This window comes from Lasioglossum baleicum, chromosome 3, assembly GCF_051020765.1.
Source record: "Lasioglossum baleicum chromosome 3, iyLasBale1, whole genome shotgun sequence".
NCBI lineage: Eukaryota > Metazoa > Arthropoda > Insecta > Hymenoptera > Halictidae > Lasioglossum > Lasioglossum baleicum.
In genome coordinates, this window is record NC_134931.1 from 14,796,530 (window position 1) to 14,820,521 (window position 23,992).

General features: G+C 33.5%; 2 protein-coding genes across 6 annotated transcripts; one reads left to right on the forward strand and one right to left on the reverse strand.

Annotated features, from left to right (window-relative positions):
- Positions 1 to 456: 456 nt before the first annotated feature.
- On the reverse strand, positions 457 to 10,950 carry 26-29-p (C1 family peptidase 26-29-p). 5 transcript variants are annotated; one of them, XM_076420272.1, is made up of 12 exons: positions 9,900 to 9,967; positions 9,373 to 9,422; positions 9,141 to 9,293; positions 7,342 to 7,514; positions 7,158 to 7,262; positions 4,355 to 4,514; positions 4,084 to 4,276; positions 3,809 to 4,026; positions 3,624 to 3,724; positions 2,405 to 2,536; positions 842 to 1,031; positions 457 to 760 (listed from the first exon to the last, which is right to left on the reverse strand). In XM_076420272.1, exons 1-12 carry the CDS (start codon positions 9,950 to 9,952, stop codon positions 576 to 578), a joined length of 1,713 nt encoding a protein of 570 aa, XP_076276387.1. In that variant the 5' UTR covers positions 9,953 to 9,967; the 3' UTR covers positions 457 to 575. The 5 variants fall into 5 exon arrangements, with proteins under 5 accessions (XP_076276387.1, XP_076276391.1, XP_076276390.1 ...); XM_076420276.1 differs by lacking the exon at positions 9,900 to 9,967 and adding an exon at positions 10,866 to 10,950 and having other exon boundaries at positions 3,809 to 4,276; XM_076420275.1 differs by lacking the exon at positions 9,900 to 9,967 and adding an exon at positions 10,856 to 10,946 and having other exon boundaries at positions 3,809 to 4,276.
- A 334-nt stretch (positions 10,951 to 11,284) lies between these two features.
- On the forward strand, positions 11,285 to 19,221 carry Rad50 (DNA repair protein rad50). Its single transcript, XM_076420266.1, has 15 exons — positions 11,285 to 11,728; positions 11,809 to 12,400; positions 12,478 to 12,632; positions 12,721 to 12,919; positions 13,214 to 13,437; positions 14,126 to 14,491; positions 14,567 to 14,687; positions 14,757 to 15,135; positions 15,887 to 16,092; positions 16,256 to 17,013; positions 17,245 to 17,370; positions 17,446 to 17,721; positions 17,798 to 17,931; positions 18,009 to 18,140; positions 18,220 to 19,221. Exons 1-15 carry the CDS (start codon positions 11,498 to 11,500, stop codon positions 18,446 to 18,448), a joined length of 4,128 nt encoding a protein of 1,375 aa, XP_076276381.1. The 5' UTR covers positions 11,285 to 11,497; the 3' UTR covers positions 18,449 to 19,221.
- Positions 19,222 to 23,992: the final 4,771 nt, after the last annotated feature.

The following is a 23,992-nucleotide window of genomic DNA, read 5'->3' on the forward strand; positions in this document are numbered from 1 at the left end:
GATATTATTTAAAAAATATATCTTATTTTCAACTTCTTTTTGTTCACATTATATTTTTGTATACAACTATTAGATACTACATACAACATAAATCTTATTTTAGGTATACAATCTCAAGTAATCAAGCGCCTCGTCTCGTTCGTGTCGATAACTAGACTGCGGATCTTTATGCAAAGTAAACATTTTCTTTCCGAATTACAAGACACTGAAAGTCATATAAAAATTTCTTGCAATGTTCAACAATTTTAACACGTTCCGTGGCGAGACGTTTTTGTTCGGCAATTAAACAAACTTATGTGTTTTGTTCTATTTATAATTTGTTCTTTTTGTAATGCCACCTTTTGGTGAAAATATATTCTACATTCTTAAACTTGTTGTAATGATAGTTCAACGAGTACCATCGGTGGTAAATACACTTGGCACGGAGCGTGTTAACAAACTGAAAATAACATATGGACGTTCTTAAATAGTCTTCATATTTTTACTGTCTTAAATTACGTCCACCTATTTTTGTCATAAATGCTAAAAATCCGCAGTCAATATATAACGTACAAAAGAAAAATTTATTCGATTTTTTACATAGTGACATATGTTGGCGTTGTCATTACCCCGCAATTATTATCTTTTGGGGACATAAGGATGTAGCCATCGTTACCCCAGTAATTAGACCATGAATTCTTGATTAACCAATAATCTTTCCCATCTAACTTACCATAACCAACAGCCAAAACCGCATGATCCAATGATTCCTCTTTGTTGCCTGTACAAATATGTCGTTCGCATTATAGAAATATAGTTCTGTTCGGAGCATTCACAAAACGTTGTAATCGCATATACATACCACAAGCTGCATCATAATATACACCATGAGAATAGAATGAGAAAGTTTTATGAGATGCATCGATCGCTACTGATATAGGACCATGTTTCGCCATGGCAAGTTTGAAGGCCTGAGGGTTATTCTGTGTAACGTTCACGTAACCCGTAATCTTGGCTGTCAGTTTAGTATTGTTTACGTGACAATAACCATCCTGAAAACAAAAATATTAAACTGTATTAATTTTTTACTTATCTTGCGAAGGACATCGTATACAGGGTGACAAGAAATAACGGAGTTAAACATTTCTTATTATAATTCTGTCAAATCGACGAATTTTGAAAAACCAAATGATAACAACCATAACATAGACCTTTAGCATTCATATATTTAAGAAGTTTCGAAGTGGCCACCCTTTGAGCCGATTCAGAGGCTCAAACGTGTTTTGAAATTTTCGGCTATGGGCCGCAGCTCTAGCTTCTGGCGTCATTCGGTCCCACACCTGACGCAGAGATTTTTTCAATGACTCCAAATTTTTATGGGGCCGAGCACAGGCCCTGGCCTCCAAAATCGACCAAACGTTGGAGTTCATAGAGTTGAGATCCGGTGAGTACGGCGGCCATTCCGCAGATGTGATGAAACCTGGAAAATGGAATTTGCTACAGTTTTCGTGGATCAAGGGGTCAAAATCAACCAAGAAGTGTATCGACGGGACATTCTCGAAGCCGTCATACTTCTGTGGGCCCAACAGCACCTCGGCGATCCGGAATGGATGTTACAGCAGGATTCCGCGCCATCCCACAGGGCGAAAACGACTCAGGAGTGGTGCAAAGCCCGTTTTCCAGGTTTCATCACATCTGTGGAATGGCCGCCGTACTCACCGAATCTCAAACCGATGGATTACAGCGTGTGGTCGATTTTTGAGGCGAGGGCCTATGCTCGGCCCCATAAAAATTTGGAGTCATTGAAAAAATCTCTGTACCAGGAGTGGGACCGAATGACGCCAGAAGAGCTGCGGCCCATTGCCGAAAATTTCAAGACACGTTTGAGCCTCTGTATCGGCGCAAAGGGTGGCCATTTCGAAACTTCTTAAATATATGAATACTAAATATACGAGTACTTTATGTTATGGTTGTTATTATTTGGTTTTTCAAAATTCGTCAATTTGACAGAATTATAATAAGAAATGATTAACTCCGTTATTTCTTGTCACCCGGTATAATATAATATAAAAAGTACATATAATTTTGTACAAAATGTGTACAAAACTCTTTATATATGATAATATTATAGTTATTTATCATATTTACTATGTTATCATTAGACTGCGGATCTTTATGCATTTATGGTTTCCAAAAATTTTCAAAAAATGCTAGAATATAAAATTCCACGAGATTTAGTACGATTTTTATTAATTCTAGAACTACACAAAGACTACTGAAGATCACTGAAGATAAGATTTTGCGTGATTCCGCTTTCTTAAAACTTGCCTACAAAAATTGAAAATTGCATAAACATCCGAGGTCTAGTTACCATTTATTCAGTTTTCATTTATGCAACTATACACACAACATAGCATTTATTTACCTGACCAAGGTATCCACCATAATCCTCTTCGGTAGGCAGACCTCCATGTTTCATAATCCACTGATACGATCTAAAATCTTCACCACCATCACAGCCATTATTTCCATAACCCCATGAACAATCGATAAGCGCCTGTAATTTTTGGATAATAAACTATAATAGCTTTGTATGAATACAGAGAAGTATTTATATTTCGAACATGATTAAAAAATCAGTTTACTTCACAGATGAATTTCTAACGTAAAAACTAGAATAAAAAATCGCCCTAACATAATTTGTATTAGTAATTTAAAAATGTTTGGGTGGAATATTATAAATTCTATTTAACAATTCTATTCTATTTAATGTTACAGATGTTACTATAATCTATAGATTATTTATTAGACCTTCAGATATTTTCCATAGCTATTTTGAAATTCTATAAAGTAAGCAATAACAGATGACTGTGTATTGAGTATTGTGTCTAATATCTGACAATCAATTTTGAAACATGTTTTCAAGTCAATACGGTGCATAGACGTACTTAGTCCCTGAAGGATTAAACAAGTCACCCTTATATTTTTATATTTAATCGTTACTACTAAACTTCTTACAAGGGAACATGCCAAACTCGGACAAACCGCTTCTCATAAAATTTATGTGAGAGGTAGTTCTCAGAAAAATATTTGACACGTATTTTTTGTGCAAAACATCCTTAAAAGTTCGGGGTCCAAAGGATATTTTCTTAAATATCTCAAGACGTAGAGGCTATAAAAAAAATGTGATTTTGTTTAGCGTACCACATGCTTAAACAATGCTGGCTAACTTTGGATAATCTTTCATGGAATTCTTTTATATATTGTATTATGATTTCTACAATTGTATAATGATTTATACAAGAACAAACTACAATTGTGAACTTTAAGTAATCAATATGACTTAGTGTCCTTCGCTATTCTCATTTGCAAGTCTATGCGTGTTATTAGACTGCGGATGTTTATGCATTTATGACTTATAAAAATTTTCAAAAAATTCTGGAGTATTGAAATCAACAGAATTACAGAGTACGATTTTTATTTATTTTGGATCTGCGAGTGCTATTACCAATGAGAATAGAATTTTATTTGGTACCAATTTGTCCAGAAAAATTTAAAATTGCATAGAGACATCCACAGTCTACTTATTATTTATTACGATCTCTCCTTTTCAGGTCTAAACACTATATCGAAGGTTTACTTACCTGCTGAGACAAACGCGCTAATTTACCATACTTCATGTAATATGCACCTTCCACAGCGCCAGTCGTACCGAAACTCCAGCAGGAACCGCAAACAGATTGATCTATACCAATATAGAGAATTTCTCGTTCACTAGAGACCACGTCGTCATCTTTATTTTATTACATAAATAAATGATTATACAAACCCTTAACAGGAGTAACAGCACCATATAGTCTCCAATCTAGAGACTCTGGAATGTCTTGTTGTTCTCTTTCGACATTATAAGGGAAAGGCTGCCCTCCATTGTATCCTTTAGTGTATTGCTTACCACGCAAGGCCTTCAACTCTAACTCGGTACGATCTACCAAGTGATTAACATCTAGCTGGTAACCATTATTAGCACGATTGGATGAATGGATAAATCTGAAAATATTGTTGTTATTAATTTCAAGAACAATAACATATAAGCGCAATACATACCTTAAATTTTGTCTGAATACTTCTTTTCGTTTATGATGCTCAATCTCACTTTCGTACTCCTTGCCATGAGCTTTCTTGAAACCTTCAAAAGCTTCGTTTACATGAGCATCATAATTATGAATAAATTCACGCATAGGATTAAACGTATATATGTGTTTATCTCCAGGTCCCGGGAAGCTAACACATGTTAAATCTATACAAATATATTTTCCATATTTAGTATACAGTTAAATAAAATTTGTACTAACTATTATAAATCAATGCTATTTACTTTCTGTAATTTCAAATACATCAGCATTTGGCTTCATCGGTGTAAACGAGTCATAATTTAAATAATAATGATCGTAATGGGAGCCCAAAAGACTGTTGAATCCTTTCATTTCATATTTTATAGGAATTGGTTCCATTGCCCCTGGCACACGCGGTGATTTCTGCAGTGAAGTATAAAATAATTAAATACGAAGCAAGTTGTGTAACTTGCGCATCTCAAATAACTTTCGAATGATGCATCTTTTGAAAAATTGTGTTAATACAAATGTTACATAATTTGAAAAGGGCCAAACGACAGCATATAAGTTTTTCTTGTACGTGCGAAGATTCCAAAATTTTCAATTCCCACCTTGGTTCTTTAAATAGAATCATGTAGTTTTTCATCAAAAGAATATTTAATTTCACGTGATTCAGTATTAACATTGAAAGTGAAGAATGCATAGTTTGTCAGAGAAATAGACTGATACCTAGTTTAGAACCAATATACAGGGTGAGACACTAACTATTGCCACATACAATAACTCCGAAAGTATGATAGTACTAAAACTGTATGATAAGGTGAGAACATTGAGGATATCTTAAACCTGGCATTGATAAATAAACACTTTTGGACGATATTAAGATTAGTATCATCGAATCAAGCGATTGTAAACGCTGTATTCTTTTGAAGAACAAACCAATATGCTTCTCATTTACGAAGAATGCCAGCAAAATTCAGTGAGAGCTAGAGATTTATACGCTGAAAGATATCCTCAACGTTTTCACCCTACACGCCGTACAATTGAATACATTTGTACAATAAATTGTTACAGCATGCGATTCGAAAAGTCCCAAAGTGATAGGAAATACTACTCAATCTGTGATAAGAAGTTTCAGCATTGTATTGATATCGATAGCAATCACTTTGAACACCTCTGTAAATGCAAGTTTATTTCGCCTTTTTTGTCAAAAATCACCTGTGCTTCAAAATCACCTTCAAAGACCTTAATACAGCACCTCGTTGGATTCGTCTAAATAGCCGCTATCAGAAAACAGGTACCAAAACATAGCATCCTATTTAAAAAGACGAAGGTGACCTTTACATCTCTGAAGCGACTCGATCAAAATATTTTTATTTTGCATAAAGATCCGCAGTCTAATGATTACATTTAAAGAAACAAAATTGACCTTAAAAATTTGAAAGTTCTGTGCGTACAAGAAAAACTGATCATCTCTTCATCATGTCACTTGTCCCCCCTGGAACCTTGAAACTTTTGTATTAAACAATTTTTCATTAAACGCATAATTTAAAATTTACTTGAGGTATGCAAGTTACGTGACTCATTTTGTATATCATTTATACAGTAATAATATGTATACAGTAAAACTACATTTAGTTGAATAAAATATGCTTGGAAAAGTAATGTGAAATAGTTATTTATTTCTAAAGCTCCGTAAACCTAGTGTTAAAGAAAGAAAATATGTATGTATATACATAGAATCTCCAGGAAAAGAATCTGCAATAAAAAAAAAATAAGTTCTGGAAGTTCAAAAAGAAGAAACATCTCTTTCGCTAATGTTTACTGATATAAAAGATAACGAAACCACACAACGTTTTTCTCAATTTTTTCGAACACTGTTTTACGAAAAAAAGTAATACGACATAAAAGATGCAGCCTGTCTAGATCTACAGGTTTTGTTTAACATATTTTTTGATGCGGTAAATAGTTCAGTATAGTTCAAATAGTTCATTTGTAGATCAACGTCAATTATATGCATTCTATAAGTTTCATCGAAATCGGTTGATATGGGAAAAAACAACGGACATTGAAAGGTGTAAGAATACTTGGATTGATTGCAGTTAGAGAACTGAAAATCGTGAAAAACTGCAATTTTACCATCTTTTAACGTTTGTAGCTCATTATAACGTCGACCGATTTTCATGAAATTTTCAGAATATGTTTAATTGATACAAATCTACGAAACGTGTTTTCTAAATTTTCCATATAAGCCCACATAAAAAAAATGGAAAATACAACTTTCAGTATTTTCTCTGCAATTCCGACAACTTGCAGTTTTTTTCAAAAAAATTTGTCACGTTGTGTAGCAAACCAATTGTTTTAACTTCTCCAAAAATTTAAAATCATATATTCCAATATTAAAAAAGTTATGGTCTTTTTAAGAGTGTCCGAATATTAGTGGAAATCACTGTACATACTTTAAAATCAGACAAATGTATTAGAAGAGATTTTTCAAAGTGATTATTTCAAAATATATATCTTACATTGAAAAGTTCATTAAATTTTATCATATGATCTGTTAATTTGTTATTCTATCCTCTATATACCGTGAATTAATGTAACATTAATATATGTATATTACACCATTTATCCTATATTGCATCTCTCTCATAACTAGACTGCGGATCTTTATATATTTATAGTAAAATTAAGTAGATGAAATCGAAAATTGTTGAAATATTTTTAAAATCGAGGATGTCAATGTACGAGTAACATTCAATTTAGTTTCTATCTCTTATTGAATTAATTCATTAGATTCATAAAGTTCATTGAAGTTAATATTGAATAAGATTTGAGATGTCCTTATGAATAAACAAGTGTTTGCTAAAATTTATGTACTCCACTATAAACTCTAATTATTTGAATAGAAAATTGAATAAAGTATAAATAATTCGTTTATACATATGAGAACTATGCTTGTCCTTTCCTAAATTCATATAAATTAAGTTCTATGTATACTATAGTATAGTATAGAAGGTATACCTTCAATATTCTGTACTCTGATTAAATTAAATTAATTATTACCTGATACTGTATCCAAAGTGTGTATTTGTTCGTTTTTTCCCCAATTTCTTGTACCATTCGCCACTTTTCACAATTCACTCCATTCACTATTTCTTCTCCAATACACTGACAAGAGAAAGAATCGATATAATCTTACAATAGAATTCGGTAAAACGTGTTAGCAAAGGAAACAATTATTTTTTACCTCCATTCCAGTTGTATCAGGAATAATATTTTGAGGGTTAATTTTTGATTCCATAGTGCCATTTACTTCAAGACATGTTTCTTCATTCAGAACCGATTCTGTGGTGATCGGAGTAATTTTTAAACTTTTCCCAAAGTATCCTTTATGTGACAATTGATAAGTCTTAACCATTCCTAATTAAGCAAAATATGACATCAATCCTCATACAAATATAAGAAATATCATTATACACTTATTATAGTGATTGGTTAACGAACGTTATCCGATCGTCGATTTACCATAGATTTACCATAGATAGATTTTTATGGGAATTTGATTAATTCGTTCAGGAAATCCAAAAAATCAATAAAAATTATTGTGAATGCTACGCTTATTTATCTTGTTTTTTTTTCGTTTATGGGGTGTTAAAGAATCTGTCCAATGTCGATTGCTTTTCTCTGTTCTTTAGGATTCTTTGAAAGTGATTAACCCTTTCACTACAATAGACGAGATATCTCGTTTCCACGATGTCGAAGAAACGATGTTATAGAATTATAGATGAGACATCTCGTCACCATGCTGTCGTACATACGATGCTATGGACGAGATATCTCGTCACCACGATTTCGTTGTACAATGCTATGGACGAGATATCTCGTGTATCTTTATTATGGATATGAAGTTTGTTGGTGGAAGGTGCTTAAACATCATAAATATTATACATATTGTTATATATTATTTGTATTGATAAATAATAACTGAAATTATATTTTTATTATATAGATAATGCTAAATTATTATTTGTTAACTTTATGCTAATCAAATTCAACCTTTTGCAAATCAATTTCACCCATTAAGGATATTTAAAATTAATTATCTAGTATTTAGATTAGATTATATGTATATTTATTTAGACACACGTGAACGGTGTCATTACTGCGAGGGAAACATACAACTCGATACTCAATACGCTTCAGTAAATACATATGTATGTACTTTTATTTTTAAAATGTATTAATGAAAAAATGGCTACAATGAATACATATCTACACACAATTTTCATATGTTACGAAGTTAATGAATTGGTAATTACTTTTAAATAAGTACATATTTGCATGATGTACGATGTACATCTTTGCAATAAATAAAATTTTGAAATTCTCAACAATTAATTTACATTTGATTTGATCTTTTTTCACAAAAACTTACTTAAAAATACTTTATTTGTAAACGGTTGAAATTGATTTCCAAAAGGTTGAATTTGATTTGCAAAAGGGTGAAATTGATTTGTAAAAGAATTTGAATGCAAAACCTATAATATTAATCGTATCGTCTGTTGTGCGTTATTTGAAAAGTTTTGGAGCATGTTCAGTTGAGGCAATTTACGCGCGATTCAAGTAACGCGTTTCGAATCGCGTGATTGTGAGATACTAGTGATCCGTATATTCAAAATACAAGAAATAAGAGAAAAAAAATAATAAATATATCACTTTTGGCACTATTTAAATGACTTTTATTTAAATAAATAGTTTAGTTGATATTTGCAATTATACAATCACACGTTTATTTATTATTTAAATAAAAATTTGCCCATCTCTGACCTCAACATGATTTAGGTGCCATTTTAAGACCATTGTTCTGACATCTAACAATTATACAATTCTACAAATACACAGCAACATGTTCGTTATCCAAACATGCATTCGTTGCCCGAACATCCAAATTTTCCGCAAAAGTTTTCATTGTCCGATTTGTTCATTGTGCGAACTGTTCGTTAACATGTACATTTAAAAATAGAATAATAAAATAATTGATAATACCTCCATAGTAATCTATTCTACTGGATCCACTTGAGCCATCGTACCATGCGTAAAACGGTTCACGAATTTCAGCGTAAGGAATATATAATGTCCCTTTCACTTCATAACTGTTGCTAAATGTTGGAGATTCTATAGCCTCGGTATAAGAAGTACCTGAAATGCCAAACATATATCAAAATGATTGTTACCGATTCATCTAAATCTTATTCACCAAAAATACAAGAGATCTTACCTAAAGCTAGTAGCGTGAAAATGCACATAAAGAGATACATATTGATGTTCCTGCAACAGAATCAATGAACACATTGTTAGGACAGATATTTCTAGTATACAGTACATATACAGATTTGATAACATTATGACCTAAGTTGGCTACTACGTTATCTATTAAAAAGTAAACCAACATAACTTTAACGAGACAGATTCTATATAGAAAATGTATGATTTATTGAAATATTAGATTACAATTCGTATACATAAAAGTATTCTTAAAATAAATACCTCATTTAAAAGAAAGGAAAAAAAATAATAACATTTATTACTCTTCAACTTTAATAGCAGTTTGAAAATAAAAAATTCATTCTAAGATTTGAGAAATTAAATTTCCCTCAAAAAGATACACAATTTCACAAAGTAATCATTAGACTGTAGAGTGAAATAAAAATTTCTTTCTTCTTTTAATTATCTGATTAAGCTGTGATCAGTATGCTGATGTCTTTACATCTTTTTAATATGTCCACTGCTTTAAATTGTGCTTACCCATTTCTGTCATAAATGCATAAAATCCGCAATCTATATTTACATACATACATATTTAGTATTTAATCATAACAAAGTATTCAACAAATACTAAACAAAGAACAGTGAATTAGGAGGAAAGAGATTTGTGTATTATATTTCATACTTACGGCTTCTTCAAATGTTTAAAATCAATTCAAATATCTAATGGCAAGAAAATTTCTATACAGCTCTGAAATATACTCCCAAAAAACTTTTTCATAACATCGTGATGACCTCTGAGTCGTCGACGTAAAATAATAACGCGAACCAAGAAAATTACCGCGAACGCAAACACTCTCGCTCCCGGACTCCGGACTCCCGGACCCACAATCTGATCAACGTATATACATATTATACAATAAATATATATGTATATACAATCGCGAACTGATAAGAATATTTTTAACGGATAAACAGAGAGCAACGTTTTTCGACTCCGCAGGTTGTGTCGGTTGTGTACGTTCTTATGAAAACGTAATACATTAGCACATTAGTTTAGTGAGTGAAGTATATGTCATATGTTTAGCCAGCGCTTTATTCAAACATAGTTACCACACTTGACTTTTCCAACTACTATTACTAAATATAATACAACGATTTTATCCAATATATCCTAATATAATGAACTTTATAGTTATTTACGCATATTATTGTTAGACTAGACCCTTATTTTTTAAGATAAACTGAAAAATATCCTCAAAAATTGATGCAAAAGTGGTGTCTCTTCATGCGCATGCGCGACAAACAAACGCTATTATTGTTTCAAGAGACAAATTGCAAAAAAGGGCTGTGTACGGGGCACCGAAATAATACGGAGAACATTTCAACGCAAAAAAAAACATAAATAAATCAAGCTGTTTCGTATTCACTGTCTTTGTCTCTCCTGCGAGAAACATATCTCCCTCTTTGTCCTCTGTCTTTGTTCGTATATTCACCTGTATTCACCTCTACTCTATTTACATGTTCGCCATGTTCGCTCCCGGCTGCTCCCGGCGGCCAATCACGTCACGATCAATTCGCGCCTATTTGAAGCAGTGATGGTATATAGGTAAGGCGCTTTTTTCGCGCATGCGCGACTATTCTAACCTCAGATGGCCTCAGTCATGTACGAAGATCGGGTACCTTCGGCACCTCGCTAATTTCGCATAATTTCATAATCTTATAGCTGGCGTCAAGACGAATCCAACGACCTACTTTTTTATGACCCTGAGCCCATAAATAACGCTGCAATATTTTATTCCCGTTTTTCGGCCCACTGTGTGACAGCGGCCCGGCGCGGCGTAGGCGTAGGGCGCCACCGAGCAGTTCTCCACAAACTTCGGACGTAGATACGGTCCTGACGAAACTCGCGCATGCGCGAAAAAAGCGCCTTACCTATATACCATCACTGATTTGAAGTTACAGGTTATTTACAATTGGTTTGGTTACAGTTAGTTGCAGTTACAGAAGGTTGCAGAAATTGGAATTATTTTAATAAAATATAAAAAGAACTATAAATAGAACGTTTCATGAACTAATAGATTCATTTAGAGTACTGAATTATTTTGGTTAGTGCTGTGGTTACAAATTCTTGAACGATGTCACGTATAAGAAGACTTTCTTTACGAGGTATTCGTAATTTTGGTGATGAAAATGAAGAAGCGACGATTAGATTTTCCCGACCGTTGACACTTATTCTTGGTCCGAATGGTACTGGGAAAACAACAATTATTGAGGCTCTGAAATATGCCAGTTGCGGCGAATTTCCTCCTAATTCCGATCGTGGAAAATTCTTTATACATGATCCTACTTTATCAATGACATCCTCGGTAAACAATATCTACTCTCTCTCTCTTTATTACATTGTTACATTTGATATTAATGTTCTAAGCATCTTTATTTTTGACAGGTTCGAGCTGTTGTAAAAGCTGAAATAGTGGATAGAGTGGGTAATATTTTTACAATATGTAGGACAATGAAATGTTCAAAAGCAAATGTAACATCGACATTTAAGACCCTTGACAGTGCCTTGAGCAGAATCAATAAAGGTACAAAAGAGGTGGTATCGATAACTAATCGATGTACTGATGTCGACGCAGAACTCACATTAGCAATGGGTGTTTCAAAACCAATTTTGGATTACGTTATATTTTGTCACCAAGAAGATCTTAGTTGGCCATTTAACGATGGTAAAAAATTAAAAGAGAAATTTGATGAAATTTTTGATAGCGCTAATTATAACAAAGCGCTTGAAAGTATTGTAAAATATATGAAAGAGTCAAATGTGAAAGTGAAACTATTACAAGAGGAACAACATTCTTGTCAAATAATTGTTTCCCAAGTGGAAGACAAAGAAAAGAATCTAAAAGACCACAAGAAACGATTGCAAATTGCAATAGAAAAAATAGAGCAAGTAAATCAGGAATTGGAACCCATAGCTCAGAAGATTACGAATTTGGAAAAACTAGATACCAAGTATAGAGATTTACAAATTCAAGAAAGTAAGTCTGTTAAAATATCAATGAGAATATTTCTTGTAACAAAGCTCGTATATTTATAAGTGCAATCTGTTTTTTAGAAAGCAAAAGGACAGAGTACGACTTGTCTAAACAACAACTGGAAAGAGTAAAAGAAAGTATAGACGAGGAGTATCAAGGTTCAACGGAGGAATTATTGGCCGAGATAGAAACTTATGATGAAAAACTGGAAGGAAACCTTGATAAAATAGGAGAGGTATTTAAATAACATTTTTTATAAATAACTGTTTCATTTACTAAAGATCTTTAAGCTTTTAATTCACATTTGCTTTTAATACATTTAGTGTGAGAGAAATATAAAAGAAATTGCTAAAGAGGAAAGCAAGGCATTAAATTTTTTGGCCAATGCAAATGTCACCAGTGGTTCTTTGAACCAACAAATTGAAGATATGGAAAGGAAAATTGCTGGTCGCAACAAATTATTGAATATCGCATTAGCAGCGTGGGATCTGGATATAGCAGATTCTAAAGTTTCAGAATTAGGTTTGATACTGTTATATGTAGACAACGGATTTTATGCATTTATGACAAAAATGAGTAGGTGTAATTTAAAACACTAAAAACATTCGATGCATTTAAAAATACTTTTATATCAGTTTCAACCTATTGAATATATTAAGAGAGAAAATAAATTTCTATGTCACTCCGGTTTATTGCAATTCAGGTGGAAAATTTTTATTTTGCATAAAGATCCGCTGTTTAGTTATATGTATATTCGAGAATTAAAAATATCTACTTTTAATTCACTATAAATTTCAATTGTTTTTGATGTTGTAGAAATTACAGCTTTATCCAAAAGATTACATGAAAAAATGCGAGAGTTAGAACATAATGTAGAGGATTACAGAATAAAAAGAGAAGGAGAGGAAAAAGAAATACAAATAGAAGTGGATATATTGCGTAGTGAATATTCAAAAATAGAATCGGAGAAAAATATGAAAGAAAGCGAAGTAATTGAGACGAGAGACGAAATCAATAAAATCAAATTGGAGATAATGCGGGTATATCGAAATTTATATCAAATTAATATTCGTAAATATTCGAAAAAAGAGACAGAGGAAACAGTAATACTGTTTTTTACAACCAACTTGATAGCGTATGTAATTTTTTCTGTTTGCACTATTTTTTCTGGAAATGAAGATGACCCTCAATTTTTTAAATGGAATGCTATATATTTCTTACGTCATATGAAAGCGTCTGTCAAAACCAATTCATTTGTATACGACGCAATGACGTTTAAGGTCATACAAGATCAAAAATGTAAGAATCATTTTGAATATTTCGTAAAGATATTGTTTATGAAACACCGCCCAGAGATGTGAACGTCTGGAACAGCAAAATAACGCAACCCTATGCATTAATAGTTAACAACAACATTAGAAAAAGCTACCAAGTTATATTGAACATTTCCTGTAACTTGTAAACACCATCCCATTCAATTGTTGACTTTGTATAACCGAATGAATTTATCTTAACACAAGCTTTCATGTGATATAAAAGAATATAGCAGTACCTTCGTTTCTAAAAAAGATGGATCAAACATACGCCATTATGTTGCTTCCAAAAGGCAGTATTATTTCTCCTATTTTATATGTTTTCTAATATTCTTTATCTGCAAGAAAAACGCTGGCTAATAATAGCGTGAAACCTTGTATAACAGTATAATGTATTTTACTTTCATTTTTGAAGCTTGGAGCTGCTGCCAATAAGTTAAACTCTATAGAGTCTAAAATGCAAACGGTAAAAAATAAAATTGAACATTTGAACGAGACCATGAATGTAGATGAAGCAAAGGAGGAAGTTGCACGTAAGATAATATCAAGAAATGAAAAAGAAGCAATGCTAAATGCTGTTGATGAAGAAATAGCTTCATTATTAAAACAAAGTTCGTTACAAGCTGAACTAGAATTACATAATAATTCGTTGGTATCGAAGGAAAAGGAATTACAAAAATTAAAAGATAAACATGAAGAAACAATAAAGAATCTGCTGGATATGAAAGAACTAATACAAGTCAAATTGAAAAATAGATTGGATACGACTCAAAAAGAATTGGTATTTGAAAATGATAATTACTGCAAACTTCCCTTACCTCTATTGCTAATAAAGATAATTACAATAATTTTTTAGGCAAGCCAAATAGAATCGATTAAGCAACAAATTCAAACTGAAGAACATCGATCTACTACATTACAAACGACAATAGCTCATACTGAACGTGAGCTTCAGAAGAAAAAGAGGGAAATAGAAAGTGAGCAAAAAGAACTATTTAAAAATTTTAAGTAAACTCATTATCAACAATAAATTTTCTTTTTTGCAGCTGACAAAACAAAGATTTCATTGGTTTGTAATTATAAAGAGTTTGATGAATCTGTGTTATTACAATCCAGACGACTGAAGGATTTACAAGACAAACGGGGAATGTATGCTCATCAAGGTGTCGCTTATAAGGAATATATGAAAAAATTAAAAGAACCAAATCCTTGTTGTCCTATATGTCACAGAGGTTTCGAAGAACGTATAGCCGCTGAGAATTTATTAAGGGAAATGGAAAATGAGATGGAAAATCATCCAAACCGTTTAAAAGAATGCGAAAGAGAAATGAGATTGCAACAAGAGAAATACGATAAGATGTTGCAATTGAAACCAGTGGTTGAAAAAATAATACATCTCGAAGAAGACGAGTTAGAGAAGTTAACGTAAACATTTGAAAGTTTATTTTCCATGTACAGTGACTCCTATTAACATTCGGACGCTTTAAAAAAACACGTTAACTTTTTAAATATCGGACTATACGATTTGAGCTTTTTTGGGAAGCTAGAGCAATTAGTTTACTACAGGATGTGAAAAGGAATGTTTTCAAAAATTGCAATTCGTCGGAATTGTAGAGAAAATACTAAAAGTTGCATTTTACAACTTTTTTATGTAGACCTATATTGAAAACTTAAAAGATACGTTTTGTAGATCTATGTCCATTGTGTGCATTGTGAAAGTTTCATCGAAATCGGTTGATTCGGGATAAAAACGACAGACTGAAATATGTAAAAGACCGAAAATCGTGAAAACTGCAATTTTTACCATCTTTAAACGATTGTATCTCATTGTAACGTCAACCGATTTTAATGAAATTTTCAGAATATGTTTAATTGATACAGACCTACGAAGCGTGTTTTCTAAATTTTCCCTATAAGCCTACATAAAAAAGTTGTAAAACGCAACTTTTAGTATTTTCTATACAATCCCGACCAATTTCAATTTTTGAAAAAATTTCTTTTGACAACATGTAGTTAACTAATTGCTCCATCTTCTCAAGAAAGTTCAAATCATATGGTACAATATTATAAAAGTTATCGTCTTTTTAACAGTGTCCGAACACTAGTGGAAGTGGAAGTCATTGTACTTCTCTACTCTTTATTTTATGTTTCATAGTAATTTCCTCACAATTTATAGGGATAATTTAGAAAAATCTAAAGCTGGATTAGCTAAAGTGCGAACATCTATAATGGAATTGGAAGAGAAGAAATCTGACCCAGAAAGGAGATTAACGTTGACCCAAACTGTCATGAGTGACATGGTATTATGGGATAAATGCATTGATGATATATCGAAAAGTAAACAAATAATTAACAGTTTCCAAACTCGTATGATTAGTGCAGGTATATCATTGGTCTTAATTACATACAGGGTGATTTAACCTTATATAAACATTCTTCGCGGCGAATAATAATAATGACGAAATTCGAGGTGGTAATATCTGGTGAATCACCCTGTATATGCAATTTTACGCACGAGTGATATTTAACGTCTTTGTACGTACAGGTATTAAGTCCAAACGTAGTATCGAGGAAGCTCAAGGTCAAAGGGAAGAATTGAAAAGATCTATCAAAACCATTCGTCAAGATATCGAAAATTTGCAATCCTCGATAAATTCGCAGAATGAAAGAATGCATAACGCTCGGGAAGAATTAAATGCATTGCATGAGGAGCAATTGAAGATTCGTTCGGGTGTGCAGGAATTAAAACAATTACAAGAGAAGCAAGAAGAGCTATTTTCGAAAGAAGTTTCTCTGGGGAAGATAGTGGATGATTTGAGACAAAAAACAGCAGTAGCGGATGGCGACTTAAATTCAGGAATCGAAAAATTGAAGGAAAAAAAGAACGAAAATTGGGAGAAACAGGAAATTGATAGAAAACTACTTGTTGATGGGGCTAGACGCTTATCTGAATTAGATAAAATACAAAATGATGTCGACGCCTATTTATTTCGTAAAATTCCTGAAGCTTTAGAACGTTGCGAGACCAAAATCAAACAATATGAAACCTCGATTAAGGATTTTCGTCAACAAAAAAGCGACTTTGAAAAAACTATAAACAAACTGAAGGAGCAAATTACTCGTCACAAAGTCCAGAAAAAGAATTTGTCTGATAATATTTTGTTACGAAGAGCTCAGGAGAACATTAAAAGTTTGCAACAACAGTGTTTAGATTTAAAAAATGAACTGCGTGCTATAAACCATGCTCAAATATTGGAAGAGAGGAGAAACTTGCAGAATCGAGAACAAACCTTGCTGCGACAGGTAGATTGTTTAAGTAAATTTTTAAGAAGTTCAGTAAGAACTGAAGTACAATCTTTAGTGTACAGCAAGACTGTAGACATTTTCGGACCAAATACGTATATTTTTTCTACTTTTCTTTAATTCTGTTACAAAAAGTTTCTCTTGGTTTAAAAATATCTACAACGATGCTTTACTCTATACTGCAACATTGTCATTCTTGGATGTATGTGTAATATATTCTAAAACATTTAGATAAACGTGACAAAAGGTAACAAAGAAGAATTAGAAAGAGCTGTTGAACAGTGTTCCGAAGAATTAAAACAAGATATGTACAGAGAAGCACGTAAAAAATATAAAAGAAAGTGTATCGAATTAACGGTAACGTAACAATATTCTTCTGTGTATCCATTAATTTGATAATATGATATTATTGTAACTTATTTTTGAAATCAGGTTTTACAAGAAGTTATATTGAATTTAAAATCGTACGGTCAAGCATTGGATAAAGCTGTGATAGAATACCACGAAGAGCGTATGTCAACAGTCAATAAAATTATAAAGCAAATGTGGAGAGTGGTATATACTGGATCAGATACCACATCCATAGAAATTCGTACGGATACTACAAAATCTATAGGTGGTGCGAAAAGAACATATAATTATAAACTGGTTCAAACAAAACATGGCCATGAGATTGACATGAAAGGTCGTTGTAGTGCTGGACAAAGAGTAAGGTCTCCTTTCATAGAGAAACATAGTTGTTAAAAATAGTAAATTTGTTTAATTACAAAATACTCCGTTCCAGGTTCTAGCATCTATAATTATAAGACTTGCTTTGGCAGAGACATTTTGTAAAGATTGCGGAATTCTTGCGTTAGACGAACCAACAACAAATTTGGATCAAGAAAATGCAGATAGTTTGGCAAATGCATTAGCCGTGTATGTTGTCAAAAAAAATTCCTGCTAAAATCGGTTTCATTAAATATTTGAAACTTGAATGTTGTTTTCTGTTACAGAGTTGTCAAATTGCGATCACAGTATCAGAAGAATTTTCAACTGATTGTAATCAGTCATGACGAAAGATTCTTGTTCAAGCTAGCTGAATTGAGTGATAATAAAGGCTTCCATGAACTATATAGGAAAACTAAGTATGTGTTTGATAAATATTTATTAATAGAAATCTCATTTTAAATCCACTGCATGATCATAACTTTATGAACTCTCTAGTGGATACTCGGCAATTAGATACTGTCAAGTGGAAAGCCGAAATTATTGCCTAACGAATAACGTAAAAGAAGAAGTATCGTCTGAAGAAGAAGATGGTGAAAATTCGGCGACATCACAAAATGAACCAGAGATGAGTTCCAACCAGAAAAAGAGATCTATTTGGGAGACTGATAGCGAGGGCCATAATGAAGCTAAGGCATCAAAGAAGAGATATGTCCTTCAACTATAATGTAGTTTTTCTAATCTTATTTAGTGCTACAAACTATGCATCTAATCGAAAATGAACATTATTCGGAACAAAAAGAATCTAGTTATTCAAAGATGCAGAACTATCACTAAAGTAGCTCCTCAAAATTTGGAATCCTCGTTTCCAGGATTGCAAGGGTGCGGGATGCGCCTCCTCATTGCTCGATAATGCAAAAATGGGGTTTTTCATTAGTCAAAAGCGCCAGATAAAAGATCAATCTAGGCCGCAATCGCTCTCAAAAGTGGTATTTTTACGTTTACGAGGCGTAATTTGCATTATTCGGAAGCATAAAGCTGCAACAGCTACATGCTGCCGAATAATATTCGTCACCTGTCAAACGATGCACGTGGCGACAGTTCAGTTAAAAAGTAAAGTGACACAAGTGTATTCACACAAACATATAAACAGTTGTTTTGTATGTTTACTGCTGTAAGAAATAATGGACAGTACGCAGTTTTGACGAGGTGTGTACCCTTACCGTTCAAATGTTGCATCCTTCTCTCGTCGAGTGCGGTCTTTGTTTTTTTCTGCGCATTCCTAAGTTTTGGTCAACCGCACAGCTAGATTTGACAAGCTGTACATAATTTCAGATAATTTTATGTGTTTTGTATTTGTTTCACGATTACAATAATGTATATAGGTTTGTCGTATTACAGTACTTCGTATTGCGTTATAACAATAGTCAAAGAACATAAATATATAATATTGCTGTTACTGTGTATAATAATAAAAACTTTATTTTATTGCAAAATTAATATTGATTCAGTTCATAAATAGTAATATATTATATTATGATACATATAGTATGGTCTAAGGCAGTGATGCGCAATCCGCGGCGTATTGTGGGCCAAAAGTGGAAACATAAGACTACGCGCGGGCCGCAACCGGCAACGGACGCAATATTAAATACTGTCCGGATTCCGGCGGTCCGCAGGCCTGCGAGCCGCATTTGGCCCGCTAGCAAACTGCGTGCGGCCTGCCGGAATACGGCGCTCTGTTTATTAAACAGAGATTCATGAAAGTATTTTTAAGAAAGGCTCGGAAAAAATACACGAACCGTGTGCTCTGAGAATCGTTTTTATTATGTCATAATAAATTTCATTCGTAAAATATCCGGGAGAGAAAGAGAGAGGGGACACAACCACCGACGACATATTTTGTTAAAGGCTGCCGCCAGCCTTACGGGACATCGTGACCTCCCAAAATTTTAATTTTTACAAATAATTCTTTTATCTTCTAATCGCGGTTTGCAATGTCTATTTCAATATAAAAATTTTCCCATTTCTACTCCGACAATGGTATTATATTATGTTAATTCATCCATGTGATTCTCCCTCGAGCTCTTTATTATTCGGAATAGTATGTCAAAAATAAACGTTACTCTGCCTTCCAAATGTTCCCACAGATTGATTCTTGGAACATCTATCTCCCATATGATCGCATTGATCTGATTCTCGGTGGACCTGTCGCACACTCGCACGTGTTTCCATCTGTCAGCCCCGTTTCACACTTGAGCGAAGCGCGGAGCAAATTACCTGCAATGTTATGGGAGCTTTCACAGTACAGCGGACGGTCCGCGCCACAGAGTTTTCCATGTAATCAAATGATGTGGGCTTTCACAGCCATGCGGACTCCGCCGCGGAGCAAGTATCTACACAGGGTGTTTACCTACAGGTGGGAGAAAATTTAAGGGGTGGTTCTCGACGATAATATAAGACGAAAATAAAGAATAAAAAAATTGCGATTTCGGCTTCGTTATTTAGTTATTAACAATTAAAAATCCGCCTAAAATGCTGCAACACTTCTAACAAAAGTATACGTTGCGTACTTCAGACAGGCGCGCGACAGTCTCGTATCAAGTGACAAACGCATGCATACCTTGGTTCTCATTTGGGGCCCCAGCGAGGTGAAAATGTTTAAAAAATCGGTGGACGACATTGAACCTACCTACTCGTTAAAATCCACAAGGGCATTTCTAGTATCCGCCCTATGGAATTATCGAGTAGAAGGGGTCAATGCCCTTTCACTTTTAAATTCTTCTCACACATATCCACAAATCCTTATCCTGCACTATAATTGTTCATAACACCGTACCTAATATACTGGAATAAACGCTCTAGCACTATTTACAATATCATACACACGCACTACGAGTTTACACTTGGACGTTTCGCCGTTGATGGCTTTACTAGCCTTTTCCAATCACCTTTAGATTGTTCAACGCATCGAAAATATTTACAATTTACAAAATATTGTATACAGGGTGTTTATCTTATCTTGAACACCTAAATTATTTCCGCTACTATTAAAATTAAGAAAAAATAACTAAATAGGATGTACATGGTTTTAAGACGCGCAACAGATGGTAATAAAAAAAATCCTTTGAAGGTCATTTTAACAGTTTTTTCAAGGTCACTGTATTTTTTTGCATATTAACATGCGTACATATTTTTCATAATGCAATATTGTAGTCGGCGTCACGATGAGTTCAACGACCTACGCACCATGATCTTGAAGTGATCTTGAAGACGAAAAAATCAGTTTCAGTTTGAAAAATACGTAATAAAACGAAAAGGGTAATATCACCTTCTTGTTTTGGTTACTCAAAATGCTGGCCTAAAAAACTGTTAAAATGACTTTCAAAGGATTTTTTTTATTACCATCTGATGCGCGTTTTAAAACCATGTACATCCTATTTGATACGCAATAGCGATCAATATTAATTTAACAAAAATTCACTCATTTCAAAATTCTTGTTTTTGCTTTAATTAATATTATCGCAGTATAATGCCTGAATAATGAACATTGTTGCTTAAAAATTTGTAATTAAATTTACATCTTGATTGTTTTTATTGATAATTATACTCTGTATATGCCATACATAAATAAGTAATTAAGAGAGGGTCATGTGTAAAAACAAGATAATGGTCGTCTTGTCAAGAAAGGTTGGAAATCTTGGGTCAAAAGTAAAGAAAAATCGTCGTCACGTAAAGGTTAAAGAGGGCGGGAATTACAAGATTAAAGAAATTAATTTAGATATGTATATAGCTATGATTGATTATACTATAGCGTGTATAAGCGAGCTCGGTGATCGATTCTGCCGTGGATCACGGTATGGGAACGATTTGTTTCGAAACTGTTCGGAATAATGGGAATAGCTGACGGTTAAAAACTACCGATGAGTGTGCCAACGAGCTATTCGGTAAAGGGACACTCCTGCTTTGAACTCTGATTCATACCCTGCGGCAGTTAGAGTGCGTATCTTCCTCTAAATTTGGGAAGCAAATACGCACTGAAAGCCAACATACGAAAAGGCTGCACCATTTGCCAAAAATACTGTGACGAAAAGCAAACAATAACGAATAGACCGTGAGCGTGCGTGCAAACTCGTATATGCATACAACCATTCGTTAGCAAAAACAAAACCTAATTACAGCAAATTCTTTTCCTATTTTATTATTCATTTAAATGCAAGCGAAACTGAATGTTTTAACGTATTTTCAGCGCATATCTATACTGCTTATTCGTGTATTCGTTTCTTATGTACGCACATTTTCGTGATATTATTTTTATGCGATTACAACACATCCATGTCCAAATGTGGGACATTTTATTCACATCTACATATATATGTATATATTCATATGGTTATGTAAATGGTTTTGTTAATCATAAAATCTTTCGCTTGAGTCTTTAAAAAGCTCGTCTTTTGAGAAATAGAAATTAACTTTTTCTCATGACCACACGACGCGTAGATCTCCGATAAAATAAATGACAAATCGATTTAACAATTGTGCACGCAATGTTATAACGATCGTAAAAGTAATATCTAATTTTGTTTTCCGATAACAAATCGAACTCGAGAAATTCGCGGAAATATATAAAAACACGTCCATAGATTAGTATTTATATCCATAGATTGATATAACTTTGAATTCTCTCTTCTAATCTCCAACAACTAATAAATATGTATGTTTATTTCTTTTACTGCACAGACTCTATTTATTTATTTATAGTTCCAATTCTATTTTCGTACGGGCATATATAGCGTGTGTAATAAAGAAGCAGTAATAACGACGGCAATCACGTGTTCAGATATTGGAGGTTGGCAAATACATTATATCTGTATCACGATCTTCGAATAACAGATAAGAAATTAATTGGCCTTTTGATCGAGTGGCTGCGAGAACAACAATTTAAAAGATGAAATAATATTCTTCAAACACTAAAATTTCTGTACCATATGTGCTACTTGTTTTTCCTATCATGATATTTGAAAACAGATTTAGATAATATATAATATAACCACCATGGCTACAAACAGGGGCGGCGCGGTGCACAGTGGGTTTTGACCTAACTCGATTCGAAATCAAAGAACTTTCGATAGAAATGAGGTAGAGCGATGAATTTTTTTTTAATTAAAGCTGAAACTTTGCAAAATATGGGAAAAATAGGGAGATTGCGGTACGAACGGTTTTTAACCTTGAGAAAATTCGTTAAACTTGCACAATTTCAAGAAACTGTGGTTTCTCCGTTACCACGGGCAGAAAAAATGTTTTTTTTAACATGCCATATATCATTTCCCGTAGATTTTTTTCACGCTGATTTCAAATCTGGTCTCAAAATTTGTCTCTCAAGATTTTCTCTCCCCTCTTTGCATTGAAATACTTCGTTGCAGCGTGTTGCAGACGTTGACATTGAATGTTGACATCAAACGTTGGCACGTCTGCAACACGAATGCGGAGGACATCAGGTGTTAAGGAAATTACCCAATTAGAAAACACCGATTTTGATTAACTTCTTACAGAATGATGATACCATAAACAGATGCAAGACATTTTTTTAGTAGCGATGATTCAGCTTGAAAGCGTGACAAAAAAATAAGTAAAGGTTTTGAATATGTATTCTAGCCCGCAATATTTTTGGACCGGGCCCCGCAAAAGGTCACGTTACAAAACTACAAAACTGTTTCTGCTTTTATCGCATTCTGTCGAAAAGACACTCGTATCGTGGTATCTATGTATATATGGTATGTATCTATCATTGTATCAAACGAAAAGATCGTTTTCATGTGAGGCAGTACAAAATATAAAATAAAATGCTGTTTTATTCGATAGCCACTTATTAAATATGGTCGAGAGAACATTTTTCTGTGCAAATAGAGACTAACGCAAGGTTGTTCCAAAGTATCATTTAGCGACATAAGCTGGTGTGCTGGAAACGATCAAATTAATTTTCAAAGATATTACATATTTGAATGTTAATATTCTGGCTGGCAGCGGGAGTGAGTGCATCTCGCGGAATGAGCAGCGTGCGCAGAAGCGCGCCTGCGCACGGGCACACGGGACTCGCGCATGGTTATATAAATAGCAGCGGTGAAAGTTCATACGGACAGTCGGCTCACAATCAGACTCAGAGAAGTATCTGTGTTGGGTGCGCGACGCGTTCTGATGCGAGTCCGTTCACCGTACGTACAAGTTCACGTTGTGCTTTCGATGTGTTTCGACATTGGCTCACCGCGACAGT